General features: G+C 42.9%; 1 protein-coding gene across 16 annotated transcripts in view; it reads left to right on the forward strand.

The window, feature by feature from the left end:
* ABLIM1 (actin binding LIM protein 1) overlaps nucleotides 1-16,526 on the forward strand; it is a 324,221-nt gene that overhangs the window by 126,658 nt on the left and 181,037 nt on the right. The window contains exon 1 of one of the 16 annotated variants that reach the window (XM_059730114.1): nucleotides 5,223-5,631. The exons of the other annotated variants lie outside the window; for them this stretch is intronic. Within the exon in view, the coding sequence (XP_059586097.1) occupies nucleotides 5,616-5,631 (16 nt within the window). The 5' untranslated portion in view covers nucleotides 5,223-5,615. Of the gene's footprint in view, nucleotides 1-5,222; nucleotides 5,632-16,526 lie in introns of those variants that run through there. 16 annotated transcript variants of the gene reach the window in all.

The following is a 16,526-nucleotide window of genomic DNA, read 5'->3' on the forward strand; positions in this document are numbered from 1 at the left end:
TCTGAACAATAAGAATAAAATAGATCATACAATACAGAGTAAACATTATGTATCTTCCATGTTTGATTTTTTTTGCCCTTTAAAAATATCTATGGAATTTGATTTAGAAATAATAATGATGATGCAGGATTACTGAATTCACTGAGCCATGGTATCAGCTATGAAGTAAAGCAGAGCATAGTGCACCAGACCCACTCCAATAGCTGTTAATTGCCTGATAACCAGCAAGGTTAACGTGGTTGTTGCAGGAGTTAAGGGTTGCAGGAACTTGGACCATACCATGCACAGAGGAAGAAGTTTGCTCACCGGTGGAAGGTCTTTCTGAGGCCCCTCACACTGCTTACGTCATGTGCGTGTGGCAGCTCTTCACTGGGTCCCAGATGGGATGGCCAAAGTGAGGCGTTGGTATCCTTTCTACATCACTGACACTTCCCAGTGCGATCTGTTGAAGAAGGCTAAAGGTGGGCTATAAGGCCACTGAAACTATGATAATACCAAGTCAGTAGCCAGGAAAGCTTATATAGGGGGTATGAAGTGGCTTTTTCCGGCTATAATCTGAAGTAACAGTCATGGAGGGAGTCCTCCTGCAGTCTCACAGTCTGTCTAGAGATAGGAGAGAAGTCGGTCCTTTGCAGATGCTGGTTGCTCCATGGGACCAATGTAAGAGCCATGATGAAAGCAAGTACAGCAGAAGCTCACCTAAAAAAAGCTGTACCTTCCCCAAAATAAACATGGCCAAGCTAGTTGGGAAAAGTTCAGGGGGCAGCTTCATGTCACCCAGGAGTCCAAATCCTGGTGTGCGTTATGCTGTAAATGTGAAGGAACTGCAGCAATCGGCAATGACTGCATTTCATTCAATGGCTTTGCTTCTCTTATACTAGTGTCTGTGCTTTGTGATAAGCACTCTCAATTGTGCTGGGATCATGGGACAGAAAACAGCCACTTGTCCGAGCTGCAGATGTGGTCAGATTTGGGGACGTGATGTGCTCAGGAGGAACAGGAGCCAGGGTATGGTCATTAGCAAAGTCAAGAATGCTGAAACTAGAGACTGCGCTTTCTGAAGGGCACTGACAGTTTTAAGTGCTCTGGGGCTGTTGCATGAAACCTCTTCCCGCTGAAGCAGGCATGGTTAATCCCTGGTAACGGTGGGTCACCTTCCATGTAAAAGCATGGGAGAGGAGGACTTTGTTTCCTGAGAGAGGACAAATTCTCCAGTGCCTCAAGTCAAGACTCCATAATGGTACAGGCTCTTAATTGACTCGGGCAGTGCAGCAATTAAGCCTTAGAGTGCTTTGTTGCCAGAGCTGTGCACACCAGCCCTTTTTTCCAGAGGATATAGGGATTTTTTTTTCCAGCTATAATTTAACAAAACTTTCTTGTCTTATAGTTTCCAAGAGTCTGTTCCTTCATTTGTCAATGAGGAAATGGGAGTTAAATGTGTAACAGTCACATGCTGGTGTTTATAAGCCATTGTCTCATCTGTAAGGTATGAGAGCAAGATAAAGTTTTTGACAGCCAGCTTTTGAAATTAAAAAAAACCCAAACAGTCTGAGATTCTGGTTTACCCAGTTGCTTATTCTATCATTTTTTGCACACGTGTGTATCAGTGGATGATGCACAACCCTTTGAATATTGGTCAAATTTCATTGCAGCAAGTATCTTTTTAAAGAGGCAAGAAAACCACCTTTTTGTCTGAATTTGTTGACCTGGTACTACAAGGGAAACAAGCCTTGTTCAGCAACATCTTTTGTTGGAGGAACAGCTGAGATGACTATCACTGAAAACAACTAGAAGAGAAAATATTTTATCCCTCTGTCTTTTATTCCCATGCATTTGAAAGCCCTGATAAGAGGAAGGAGAAATCTCATGGTTAAGACACTGGAAAGTCACTTGTATCTGAGTTCAGTATTCAGTCGGTCCGCAAGGTGCACCTCTACCCTTCCAGTGCCTTCTGACAGACTTACTGTGTGACCTTGGGCAAGTTACTTGATTTGACTGCTTCAGTTCCCATCCACAAAAGAGGGGAAGAATAATTCTTCTCCTGCCCTTTCTCTGCTTTACTTGTAAGCCCTTTGAAGCTGGTCTCTCGTAAAGGCAGCAAGGGCTCTTATCGATCCATCTCAAAGGGCTCCCGTAATATCAACAAATGGGAGAGTGGCTGCTTTATTGCAGTGCTTTGCTATCTGTGGAGGCAGGTCTTTCACATGGCTACAAAAGAAAAAGCTACTTTTGAGGAAAATTCAATTATAAACCAGCAATAATTTGTAGAAGAATTCAAGTATAGTACTTGAAATCATTTTAATTCCTTGGACCATTTCCCTTTAACCGTCTTGTCTTGGGTCAAGAAAAAGCTAAAACAAATTTGATTCTGTTCTTCCCCATTCTTGAAATATCCCCAGCCTGATCCTCAGGTGTTTACTGAGCGCACAATGTATGTCTTCATAGTCCAATAACAATCATTTTTAGTGACCGTTCTTGTATGCCTGCTGCTTCAGCTGACATGTACTCATCATGTCTCATTCACTTTGACTGTGGTAAAGAGAGCACTCCATTAGATTAAAATTGTGCAAAAGGTTCTTGAAAGCAAATAGCATTGTTTCCCCTTTCCTCTGGAAGATGATGCACCTCAATAGAGCAGTAACTACCAGCTGCTGGTTTCCAGAATGCCTGGTTACTGCCCACGTTCTCCTGTTGTGGGGTGTTTGTATACATCCAGAGTGGTAGGGGACAGACCAGCGATAGCCTAAGGTTTTTAAAGCAATGAGATTAAAACACAAAAGCAGCTCGGGCATAAATGTGTAATATATTTGCCTTTATTTATAATACCAGCAACTGTTATTATATCCTTTGACTTGGGAATAAATTACATTTGTCTTCCAACCCCTCCAGTGTAATTTACTGCAGTGTGAGTTTTAAAGCTATTTTTATGTGCATGTTAAAGGATAACATTGCAGTTCTGTCTGGATGACTGATAGTCCTCCACGTAGCCCCGGGTGCTAATCTCTAACACATGTGAAAAATGGGAGTAGTGGGCTTGGAGAACAAAAAAGTCCAGATACCAGCAGTTAGCTTACATGTCAGCGGCTGCTAAAGTGAAAAATGAATGATAAATGTCAATGCAAACCTTTGGAGAGCATCTAAAGATCACAGCAAAGGGTTAATAATATCCATGTGTGTAACGCCTTCTGGCATTAAACAGCAAAGCAGAGCTAGTATTTATGAATGAAGGTCAGACGTGCCCCCTGCAAGACCCTGTCCGACTCGCTGTTTGAAGAATCGCGTGTGATTAAGAGCACTGCTAGGTTGAGCTGCATCCCAGAGCGGTCTGTGATGTGTCAGAAATGTGATGTGACGCACAGGACTCGGGGGTTGAAGGGATTTCGCCCATCTTCACCCGTTCAGGCTATTCTTAGTAATGCACTGAGTCATAGAAGGAAGAATGTCAAACTGCTTGGGCTGTTTCTCTTACACATCAGGCAGCTAACAATAGAAACCAAGCCTAGATCTGCTAGGCGTTTTTTTCCCAGACAATTCTCTGCTCTTGTCTTTTTATTTAAATAAGGGATTTGGTTGAACAAGAAATACCATGACAAACAGGCTGGTTTATTTTATTTTTCTATTGCTCTGGGTAATATCTATAGAAAGCATTTTGCAATATTTGCAGTAAATAAAATCTAACACTCTCTATATGTTCTGTCTCCAGGATACATCAGCCATCTGCCACTGTCAGAATAGTGGCTGCATTTTGATTCTCCACTTCTAAACTTTTTTGTTCCCTAAATAAAAGCCTTACGAAGGAATTCCATTATGGTGGCCTTCATTTTCATCCAGCTGTAGCTTTCAAAAGTCAGCACTTTGGTTTAATGCAGCACATTGCTGGGAACCAAAACCTCCTAAGTATTAAACCCAGTCCTTCTACTGGCTTGTGTCCCCTTGGGAGTCTCTAACTTCTCTGCTTCATTTTTTTACATCTTTAAAACATGGATGACAAAAATGTACCTGGGAAGGGTGTACGAAGGATTACTTCACGTGTATAAATTGAATCGTAGATAACTATTATGAATGAAGCTGTTTGGAAAAGGGAAATCAGGTGTGTAAAATACAACATTGGCAATGTTGCATGTCCAAAAACTAAGTCAGGCCTTCAAAAGCCACGAGGCAAGCTTAAAACAATGAGTTGGGTTTTTTTAGAGTAATGCAGTTCAGATTTTTAAATGTGCCTTTGGTTTTTGAATCAGGCACTCTTTCTTTTAAGCTCTTACCTATAACCATAGGGAGAAACTTAAAAAAAATAAAAATAAAAACTGGTGGTCTCCCATAATCACATGACTCAAAGAGCTGAAGATTTAAGGAAAAACAATAAATATTATGAGACTACTTATAATGCATAAAACTCTTGATTGCTTTGTTCAACCTGGTGACCAATATAACATCACAAGATCCCATTAGAAGTCTGTGCTTAAGAGACTGAAAGTTGTAAAAAGACTGATTGGATGCCAGGTTTCAGCAGCGCTTTGTTGATTTGACATGCATGCTTGCTTTGGAGTAATTTATAGATAGTGTCACTTGCCTAGGCAGTGCCTTCAGATTCCTGAGCACTTGTGATTTTTGACAATACTTGTAATTTTCTTTTTTTTTTTTTTAAAGGAAAGAATGAAAGAATTTAGACCTTACAAATATTTTACGTCGAACACACAGGGGTCACCAGAGCCACACAAAGAAATGTCACGTTTTACCTTCTGGTTTTTGCTCCTAAACCCAGTTGCCCTGTAGACGGATCTGTGACAGTTCATAGAGCTTTCTGTGTTGTTCAGCTGACTACTTTTAACACTGCAATGTCTTTCCTTGAAGGCTATGATGTACAGTTAATTAATATGCCCAATTTGTGGAGATTCTGCAGGTTATTCCACCGTGTGCAGTCCTCAAACATAGTTTGGAGAACATCTCAGAGCCTGCGGATGGACATGGTATCTATGTTTTGAAATCAGGAGCAGGCGGATAAAGAAAATCAGCTGAGCTACAGGCAGCATTACCGTTCTGCAATCCACTTGTGTTGTTTCTGACCATTAATCTGGTTCCGTTTGGTTCAAAGGAAGAAAAACAGAAACTTGTAAATATTAGTCTTGCTCTCCTCCCTCCCCATGTAATCACTTCCTCTAGTTTTCCTCGGTGCCCCTCATTTGCTAGCTGCTATCAGGGACTTGTGGGAGAGTCTAGCTGCCAGCTCAGCCCTGCTAGGCTGGGGCAATGTAACGTGGTGTCAGCTACTGGAAATTAGGGACAAGGGAATTTGGCATTTATTACACGGCAGCAGCTGTAGCTGGTTGTTTCAGCACAAGGGGCAGAGTCCACGAGCGGGGAGTGAGCTGCCATTAGGCACAGGAAAAGGGAGAGAGGGAGGGAGAGTGAGGAGATAAGAGGCACAAGGAGAAAAGAGACAGTGACAAGCAGCCAGAGCAGATTTTGTGGGAAATCGAACCAAGGAAGAGAGCTCTCGAGTAAGCTGTGGGCTTTTTTCTCTCTCATCCTGGCCACACGTTGCTGGAATAGAAAACGGTGTGTACATTACCTCGGTTAATCCCTTCTGCCTTCACTCCAAAGAGGACTCGATAGCCATGGTGAAAGAAAAAGGTAATTATATTCACTGATAAGCTTGAGCTGAAATGACCCAATAGATCAGCTACTATCATCTGAGATGGCAACCTTCAGGGTTCGAGTAAAAATGGGTTGGATTTGATGGCTGCTTTGTTTTCTTTGTGTTCCCCAAGATGTCAATAACTGCAGCGAGCTGTATTAAGTATCTTTGAGCCTGTTTTCCCAGCAGCAAGGTTCAGAGCACACCTCAATCCAAGTGTTTGCACAGCTGAGTTGCCCATACATGCTTGCTTGCTTTTTTTTTTTTACATCTTCCGTATGTTGCATATTCTATTAGTTGATTTTAGTATTTGATTTTTTTTGTCTTTCTCCGAGTGTTTTTGCCACCTAATATAAAAAATGTAAATGGAATAGTTGCACAGTCAGACAGTACAGAACTTGAAGAGGAGAAGTGTTTGCTGTTTCATCTTTTTATTATAGAGATGGACTGTTTGGTGTGTCTGGATTTTACAGACTGTAATGTAGACATTAACTGCACAGATTTGAGGTCATGCTACAAGTCTTCTACCCAAACAGAAAAAGAGGCTTGGAGTTGGAGGAATCGGGGAGTTGACTGTTGAGTTGCTCCTTCCAGTAGCAGGGATATGAAGTACATCCTGCTCTTAAATTTGACTCGTGGATTGGAGCTGGACTAGGAGGTTGATAACTTCCCAGGCACATTCAGAGAGACCAACGTAAGGCTAAAGACAACCTGTGCATACTACAATAGGAATTGATGTCATTTCCCTTTTTTTTTTTTTTTAATTCTGTAAAGAGCAGGTGGGTGGGAGCAAGACATGTGAGAAGGGGCAAAGTGGCACGTTGGGTTCAGGGGTCAGTAGATTTTCACATTTAAAAACCTTTGTTCCAAATGAGGTAAAGTAGCAAATTAAATGCCTTGAGTCATTTTAACTTGGGTCTGTAATGGACATGAACATGACCTGAATGGCCAAACCTGATGTAGCTCAGCTCAGTTAATAATCTCTGTTAAAGAAAAGCCACGTCTGGAATAACAAGTATTGGCTGCCAGTCAGGCTTGAGATCTTGTAAGGTGGCTCTCCTAGTGATCACCAGCTATATCAGCCTCTAAGAGTATTAATAAACCAGAGGTGGTGGTTTAATGGTCTGAACATTAGCTTTATTGTATGAGGAATACTTGCAGCCATAAGTTAAACTCTCTTTTGGGGCAAGTCAGTTCTTCGTGCACCTTGCAGTACCTAGGGAAGTGAAGGAGGCTTAGTCAAACCTTAAAGCTGCCAGTCTAAATGCCTATTCAAGACCTCTAGCAAATTAATAAAGCATTCAGTTTTTCCAGTTGCAGTTTTACCTCTACCCCTGCTTGTTCCCAGGTATATGGACCCCATATCACCAAAGCCTCTGTATAAATTCACTTTGACATCTGATAAGATGAAAGCTATGGTACAAGTGTAAGAGATTTAACAGGTAATCCTTAATTTTATATTAAAGAGAAGGGGGAGGGAGGGGAGTCTGATAGAATAATGGCGAGAAAATCAAGTAATAAACAGGACACTGAAAATGTCCAGTAGTCTTTAGAATTTAGCTCTTCCCTTCCCCATAGTCCAGTACAATGTTGTACAATTGCCTTTAGTGTTTACTTTTAAATATAAAGCATGCTTTCAGTTTATATGGACCATAGACCAAGAGAAAGGGGCTAAGTGCTCTTTTCTAACCACCCCTATAATTCCTTATTACAGAGTAGAAAAGGTCCAGAGCCCTCAGCATTTCCCCCCCATTGTGTTTTCTGTCTGTCCTTTTGAATTATTTTCAGTCAGTTTCTACAGCTTTTTATTTTAAATTTTTGCTTTAGCCAGAAGGGCAGCAATTGCAGCTTCTCCAGAGCTGATACAAATGCCATTCCACAGAGTGGTATGTTGTGCGATGGCGTGCCGGGGCAGTACAGCTGGTACTCGCTCTTCCAGCCCCGGCGTGAATTCCTCTCTTTTAACGTGACCGAGATTCTCGCAGTCCAGTGGCCTGTGAACCCCTGTTGGTTCAGAAACATGCAGGCCAAGCACTGAAGGGGCTGGTTTCAGCTAGAAAAAATGCAATCCAAATTCACTGAAGTGCAAACCGGTTAGTAATGGTTTTTAGCAAATTAGCATGGTTCATTATGTTCATATTGCAGCATGGTTTCAGTATGTGTCTGGTCAGCTCAGATACGTGCATAGAAAAATACTGAGGGCAGCATGCTGTCTCCTGCCACCAAACCATGCTGGCTGGATCGTGTTTGACTAACACTGCATTTTCATCCTTCTGAACGCACACTTGTCGTCTTCCAGCTACAGGCTGTATTGATCTAGTTGGTTAGACTAATCTGCTGTCATCCTGTTGCATGCAAGGGTTACCTTGGCCTCATGGTATCCAGCAACGGAAAGTGCTCTTTGTCATGATCTGTCCTCCAGAATTGCCACCTGTCAATCTGCAATTTAAACACTAGGCTATACAATACCATGTTAGTTTGGAGTTCTGCTTTGCTGCATTGTTCAGTCAATGGATTGGTCTGCAGAATGAAGCTGAGTGCTCCCATGTTGGGGTTTGAGTCTGAATTTTAATCTAATCATTAGTTACTGTGTTGGCTGAGTTTCAGCGTGAGCTGAGAGGTGAGTTCTGCCCTGAGCCTTGATTTCTTGGCTAGTGGTTGGAAGAGTGCCCCAGAATACATCTCCCTGTATATCAAAACTTTTTGCCTTTCTAGAGTGCCACAAGGTTAAGCTTCAATGGATGAAGGAATGATTGGACCCTGTTGAGGTTTTCACCAGGAGAGTCTTTTTTGGGGGGCCGGGGTGGTAAGAATATATTCTATAGTCTAGAATATATTATACATTGCGTGTGTGTAAGTGTAACAGAAGTATAGATCTAGGTAACGTATGTGAGTGATTTAGCACAGTGGAGTCTCCAGCACGGTTGTGAATTTTAAACTGTACTGTTTATAATGAAAGACAGTATTATTACCATAATACAACTATTTTCACTCAAAACCCTGACAGAGGTGGGCAACATTTTTGGGCTGAGTGCCAAAAAACCCTGTAACCTGGACATGGAAGAAGTTGGTGTGCCAGGGTCGAATGGCGAGGTAACTCTGAGGGGCCTGATGCTTGTTGTGGCAGTGCAGCCCCTGCCCATTCCCTGCCATGCTCCCTGAGGCATGTGTGCAGCCGCTGCTGGCAGTGGGCCAGGCTGGGGCTCTGAACCCAAGTGCGGCTGCCTACTACAAGCATCCTAGGCTCTGGGCAGCCTTCTGCTACCTGCCGCAGAGCCCAGAGCAGGCAGCTGCAAGTGGCTGCATCGGGATCTGGAGCATCAGCTCAGCTTGTTGCTGGCAGTGGCTGCATGTGCACCTTGGGGAGCACGGTGAGGAAGGGGCCGGAGATGCACTGTCCCTGCTGTGTGCCATGAGGTGTGCATGCAGCTGCCGCTGACCCCTGAGCCAGGCTGGCACTCCAGACCCTGGTGCAGCTGTTTGCAGCCTGCCCACTGCCTGCTGCGAGCAGCCTGGGCTCCGTGGCAGCAATGGCTGCACATGCACCTCAGGGTGCATAGTGGGGAAGGGGCCTGGGGCAGTGTAACTGCAGCTGCAGCTGCTTCGTGGCTGACAGCAGCTGCCTGAGGCCTGGGCTGACTTTGGTGTGCCATGCAAAATGCCTCATGCACCATGCTCTGGCACACTTGCCAGGGGTTGCCAGCCTCTGTCCTATGATACTTTACAGACAATTAAAACTGTAAGACACGTAAAGTTGTGCTGTTCATTTCTCTTACTGTCTTTTTTCATCATCGTATTTTGTCTGCTTATTTTTCTAAAAACACGACATTTCAGACTTTCAGCTCATTTGTACAGCATTCCTGCTGAGAGAAACAAAGGGATCTCAGTCGGCTGCCAGCTCGGGCACTGCATGTTCTCTGAAGTGTTTGCCCTGTGTGGCACCCTGTTCACACCCTGGGAATCCGCAGGGCAAGCGCATTGCGCAGTCCTGCCGTGTCTGCCGCATGCCCATGTTGTCTGGAGTGGCAGTCTACATGTTCCACTGAATCTCCACTGGATGTGAAAGCTGATGCTGTGGAGAGAAGCAGGGAAACCGGCTCTTTCACAGGAAGAAATCTGGAGAGCTTTGTCATTGTTCTAACTGGAGGGGATAGCTTATTAGTTTTAGTAATTAAAACTGAGACTGGTAAATGTATGGGCTCAGATACTGGCAGAGTTGACTTGGCTTTTTCATCCTTCCAAAGCAGATAAAGAAAATAGAGTGCAAATTATTGAAGTTAGAGTTCTTGAATGAGACTTCAAAAAACCAAGGACTTTTAAAAGATTTCCTAGCAGGTAGCAAAACTAAATTTGCATTACAGTGCATTTCTTTTAAATTTTGGTTTAAATCAGTTAAACTCCAGCTAAGAAATGCTTTCCTGAGACTAGCTAGTATCTGTCCATGGCGCGAGGAAGACTTAGGACTGTTCTCAGCCCTGCCAGCTGCAAGGTAGTCAAGAGTCATTTTGTATGACTCTTACTCTTGCAGAGTAAGCCGGAAGCACCTGGGGGATGAAATGAAGCACCAATATAACAAGGGTATATATAAATGTGTACACCACCTCCATTTTATCAAAGGGGGAAACTGAGGCAGACTACTTCAGTCTCTTTCTCAAGGCCATGGGGTGAGGGGATCAAGCTGCATCACTAACCTTTTGGAAAGGAAGTGTTTTTATCCTTCTCTCCTTTGAGTTGTCATAAATGATCTTTTTTCAAAAGCAGGGCAAGGCAGGATTGGGGTCTGATTTATTGGCATTAAGTTACTGGGAGGCAGCATGGTTTGTTCATCAGAGATGCAGAAGTCAGTGACTTCTTTTTGTGTGTACTTCCAAGCGGCAGAGATGTATCTGAAAGAGTGTCTGCCATGTGCCATCCCATGTGAAGCGCTGACCGGAGGAACAGACTGTATCCAGCAATACTGTATCAGTCATCACTGTTTTGTCAGCATTTGTGTATTTACAACATTGCATTAAACGTTAATGTGGGTTGCTGGAAAAATACAGCATATCCAGAACTTGACTTTTATTTTGCTAATAAACAAGTGCCAGCGAGGGCTGTTGAGTGTATACCCTGTCACTGCTGCACACGTGGGGATGCCCCTAGAGAAGGTCGCCGTTTAGAGGGTTATATTATTGCATGATTTTGTAGAGTCTTTGGTTATGATTTGACATGATGAGGTTAAATCTTCATATATCCCAGGGTAAAGAGGTTCTGTGGTGATGGGAGCTTTGTGACAACCTTGACAAATAGATAAATCTGTACATTGTGGATAGTTTCACTGATTTAAAAAAAAAATTATTTGGTTGACAGCTGCTAGTGCCTCTTTAAAAGGCTTAAACTAGGGCCCATAGTGAGATTGCTGGTTGTAACCAAAAGCAAAATGTAGGCTGTGGTTTTTATTTTTGGAGGTAGACCCTTTGCAAGAGAGATGATTTTTGCAGACGTCGTTACTCATGTCTGTGAAAACGCCTCCTGTGCTGTTTCGTGTATCATACTGTGGTGGTGACACACCGGCCGGACGTTTCTGTAACCTAGACAGAAGGTGATTTGGATTTAGGAAGCTTAATGGCTCACCCCAGAAATCCTACTTCAATGGGTTCTTAACCTTACACGTTTAAGTACCTTGCTGAATCAGGCCCTTTTTAATTCTTATTGTTTCATCCTCTGCAATCTTGCAGAGCTATTTTGGCAGCTTAAAAGATAAGCTTGCATGACCAAAGATAAGCTTGCATGATTTAACTGTAATTTAAATTTGCTGTCTTTTGAAGACTAAATGTGGACAGAGTTGTTGATATGACTAGGAAGCTGGCTGTGCTGTGTTTTGTATGCTGCTGAGTACTCTCACCAGTAAACCTCTCTCATTGTCAGGGTAGAGCCTTCAGTGTCTTCGGGGAAAGCAGTCTCAGTTCCTGCTAACTTCAGCAATCTTGTCTTCGTGCATCCGTTCTGAAGATCGCAACTGAGCAACTTCGTGCCTCTTGGTTTCTCATGCTTCGCTTGGGCTGGTGTTTGTGTTTTGATGCTTTTTGTATCAGTACACAAATAAGGGTCCCTCAAGATGTTATTTTAACATCTGACTTTTTCATGTTTTTATTCATGCAGTGACTAAGATGCAATAATTAATGGATCTGTCTGTATAATGTCGTGTTGAACAAGTTTATCCAATGATACTCAATACTGTCGTCATGCTGGATTTACTTGCTAGATGCTGCGACTTCTTAGGTATGAGCGGTGAAGAATGTTTGCAGTACCTGGCTGGAACTGCAGTGAAGGGTTTTGAAGGATGGCTTGATTGCATTTAAAGGTACCCTTTTTTTTTTATAAGCCAGCTGTATGCAAAGAGCTGTTTATAAGTGCAAGGAAAGCCGAGGATGCCAACTTTCACAGCATCAGCATTAGACAATCTGGATTTGCTTTTCACTTACCATGAAGTTAATTTCAAGAATCATTCAGTGAATGCTGCCCTGTCCTAGTGCTGAAACATGGCACATTGAATTCAGTTAGCGTCCCTGCCCCCTGCTTCACTAGATGCTTATCATGTACCATGTCTGTTGGAATCATATTGAGTAACTTAGTTTTTAAGTCAAAGCCTGGCTTAACTTAGTCAACATTTCTTTCAACATCATATGTTTCACAGCAAGCCTTGGTTTGTTGCATACTTTATCAGTAAGATCGGCACCTTTACTTTAGTGGTTTAAAACCCCCCGCAGAAAACTGTCCTCATCCTTTTCACAAATTCAGCTTACCACAACATGTGATCGCGCTGTGATAACTATGTAGTCCATTAACTGGCCTGATGGAAAAGATTCTCATTTTTCTTGGATATCAGCTACCAAAGATAGAGTACAAATAATTATCTGAAGCCTTTATGTCTACAAGGCACACCCGTTTTCAGCAGGTGGTTTTTGAAAAAAAAGACGTGCTCTATGCAAGAAAAGAAATCTTCTAACAAAATAGTGAAATTCTTGCATTTGTTGAGCATAGCCTTTTCTACATCCATTTTGTTTATTTAAGACTACCTAACAGTTAGGTATTTGTGGCAGAATTTGTCAGTGTTTGGTTTTTCTTTTTTTTTTTTTTTTTTTCCTTAATAAATTATTCCAGACTACCATCCCTTCTACCTTACACAATGTGCTTCATTTGGATTCTGGGTTAGAAGATACCTTGGGAGGCAGATATGGCATGTCTTGTACATAAAAATGCATGGTGCACAACAGTGGATTTCTACTACCGTTCAGCAAATGAAGGCCTGAAATATCAGAGAGTTTTCAGGAATCTCAAAGACCTGCAGCTGGTGCAAATTTGCATAGAGCAGTAGAGGATTTGACCTTCTGTGTTGTGATATTTTTACATTGTGGCAAATTTCATGGTTTGTCACAGTGCAGGTTTAAAAACTGAGTGTTCTCCCCTCAAAGCGTAAGGAAGTAATTCTCAAGTGAGTTAGCAAAGACTGGTATTTTCACAAGAGGTGAACGAGTCAGGAGCACATCCCATAGAAAATCCATAGGATTTGTGCTCCTAATGCATTCAGGCACATGCAGATTAATTCTAAAGTATTCAACAGGGTTGGTTCAGATTTATACCAGAATAAATAAGATCAGAAGTTGGTCCGCAGTTCCCAGTGAAACCATAGGAGAATATATAGCAAGATACATTTAGTTTTGTTAAGCTCCTGTAGGTCATTTATAATAAACCTCATCAAATTCACATAAATTAAGCAAATGTATGCGTGTCATAGTGGGCATATCTGCCACAGTGGGGTTTTTTGTACATTTTGTAATACAGTCTGGTTTCAAACGGGATAAAACTGGTGTTGGTAATTAAATAATTGCCTTCTGTGGACTCCTCCCATGTTTAAAAGTTGGCGTGTGCATCAGTCTTTGCAGGGAAGAGGCCCATAGCCCACCAACTGTTTCATGTGATGTTGACTGCAGGATGCAGGCCTTGGCAGAGGAAGGAGAGATGGCAGGAGAATGGGAGATGGGATGGCACGTGTGCACAGAATAAGCAGGGAGAACATAAGCAGGTGTCTCTTTCCATATTTTTAAAATAAAATTTACATTGAATTCTTTCCTTATGTGTTTGTAGGGCTATTTAAACCTCTTACCTTTTTACCATCTATCTTTGTGTATCTGACCGAAGTTTTTACTTTCCTCTGTTAATAAGGAACACAAGTTTTTTCACTGTATTATTATTTCAGTATTTTGTTTTAGTAGTCTGTCAGGGTGTCATTTAAACATGGCATTTCTCTTGCCTATTTAAAATGGCATCTAACACCAGCCGTAGCCATGTAGAATGATATATCGTATTTTCCCACATACAGCGCAACCCAGAATAAGTTATGTATCTTGTTTTTGAAAAGCAGAAAGAAGAAAAAAGTATCTTGTAGTAAGTGACTGAGTAGCAACAGTTAGGGAGCTGAGATGGCTCCTTGTTCTGTCCTCTGTGGATCACACGCAGACTTGACTTTTGCCTGGTAAGCGGCAGGAATTGCTCTTACTGCATTATCTTACATATAAGGTGCACAGGATTTCCAGTAACTGATTTTTGAAAAAAAGTTTTCATCTCCCATTCTCCTGCCATCTCTCCTCCTGCCATGTCTTCTATGCAAGAAAATGTGGTATACCTATATAAGTATTCTAAAGAAATGGTGAAATTCTTGCACTTGATGCCTATAGCCTTTTCTCCATCAGATTTGTTTGTTGAAGTCTATCTACAAGTTTAGAATTTGTGCCAAAATTTGTCAGTGTTTTAAAAAAAATAATAAATTATCCCAAATTACTATCCCTCCTATGTATTTCTACTCACTAGCATCTTCAGAATTATTTTTAAAGAGACCCCTTCTCAAGTGTAATGCAAATGAGATAACTAAGAGCAAACCCATCTTGAGGTTAGAGATATATTGGCAGGAGGTATTCCTCGGTGGGCCAAAAATATCTCAACTGCTAGAGCAGAGGTGGGCAAAATGAGGCCCGCAGGCTAGATGCAACTCGCCAGGAGATTTTGTCCGGCCCACAGCAGGATCGGCTGCAAATACCATGGCCTAGGGTTGGTGGGCAGCCCAGGCCGCTGCTGCCCCCAGGCACGCAGCAGGGCTGGGACAGCGTGGCACCCAGACTTGCTTTCTGGCATCCCCAGCAGCAGTGGCTCCTTCCAGCTGCCGCTGCCAGTGTCTGCTGCCACCACCAGGTCCAGGCTTGCTGCCCAGGCACCCCAGCCCTGCACCCACAGCCGGGGGTGCCAGATGAAATGGGGGGTGTCCATGGAGACTGGCCTAGGACCTGTGCAGGGAGGGCACGCAGCAGGGTAGATGGGATGGGGCTATGGGAGGGCAGGGAGTGGTGTCCAGGAGCAGGATGCCACTGCCCACCCACCTGTGGCCCCATCCCATATGCCCTGCCCACATGGGTGGAGACCCAAGGATTGCTGGGTGGTGACAGCACAGGATCGGGGCCTAGGACAGAGTCACAATCCTCTCCCCGCGTGCCACTGCCCATGGAACCGGTGCCTGTCACAGGGCTGTGCAGGGACCAGATCGCAGCTCTGCCCCAGACCCTGGCCCCATGCTCTCACTGCCCCACAATCCTGGCCCTGGCCTCGCCTGTCTGTCCTGCTCCTGGCTGCCACTCCCTGCCCTCCCATGGTCCCATCCCATCTGCCTAGCCACTAGAGGAGTTTTGGTGAGCTGTTGTGGGGGGAGGTACATGGTGTTGACTCAGCCTGTGACACGGTGCTGACCCAGGCTACAACAGCTCACTAAAACACCCTAAGTGGCGCTCGGGCCCAAATAATTGCCCACCCCTGTGCTAGAGTGTCTGCAGTGCCTTGAGACAGCTTGATTTCAGTTCATTTGTACGCTGCAGTCGTGGCTAGGATTCACCTGTTTTTTGATAGATAGAAATTCTGAAATTAGATAATTTAGTTGCACTTCATTAATTCTACCTGGGAAGCACAGAGAACATGCGCCATGCTGTTAATTGAATAGGATAAGTAATGAGAAAAAGTGTTGGTTATTTTCTTATCGGGCCTTTATTATACAGTGAGGGAATAGGTTTGGGTTTGGGAATAACTGAGTGAAGAATTGATTGTTTTTCTTTTTACAAGGCTGGGATAGGATTGACACAGTCTGTGTCTTTCACTTCTAAGTGGCTTCTTCATATGAAATATAATTTTGTTTTCCATCTTTCCTAGTTGCAATGCCCTGTTTCCAGAGGGCAAGAGATGGGAAGAAAGCTCATGTATCTCTGCGTGCCAGAAGGGGTGCATTGGCTTGGCAGCAGGCTGTGGTACAGATGCGTGCAATATGTAGTACAGTACATCAAATGATCATAGTTATACAGGTTACTGAGGTATAATAGATGTACCATGTACAGTCTGTCCACTGATTTTTGTCGTCTTTAGCTCCACTGCTCCCATATCCCAGCTATAGGTAACTATAAAATAAGAACCTTTTTTGCAGGAAATTTCAGAAATTAAAACAAACTATTTAAAAAATAAATAAATATCTTTAAAATAAAAATTTCACTTTAAGAATTCTCCAGGTTTTATATCAAGTAACAGGAGTGCTTTTTCGTTAAATTTTGATTGCCTCATATGGATATAATTTTTATTGACTAGTTCAGATTAAAAAAAAGATGAAAAAGTGCCTGAAATAGTGAATCTTAAGCTAACGTTGAATGAGAGCCAGTTAGAAGATCTTTTCTGTAGACAGATTTTCCTGCTTGGGTCATCGATTGGCATCTCAGAGTTCCCTTATGTCTTTGTCTGTTAACTGGTCAAGGGAGAGTTCGTTTTATTCCCAGACAGGTGTGAGGTCCGATTTCCATGTCGAACAGCATTATTCCAACACCTG

Source organism: Alligator mississippiensis, chromosome 6 (assembly GCF_030867095.1).
Source record: "Alligator mississippiensis isolate rAllMis1 chromosome 6, rAllMis1, whole genome shotgun sequence".
Taxonomy (NCBI): domain Eukaryota; kingdom Metazoa; phylum Chordata; order Crocodylia; family Alligatoridae; genus Alligator; species Alligator mississippiensis.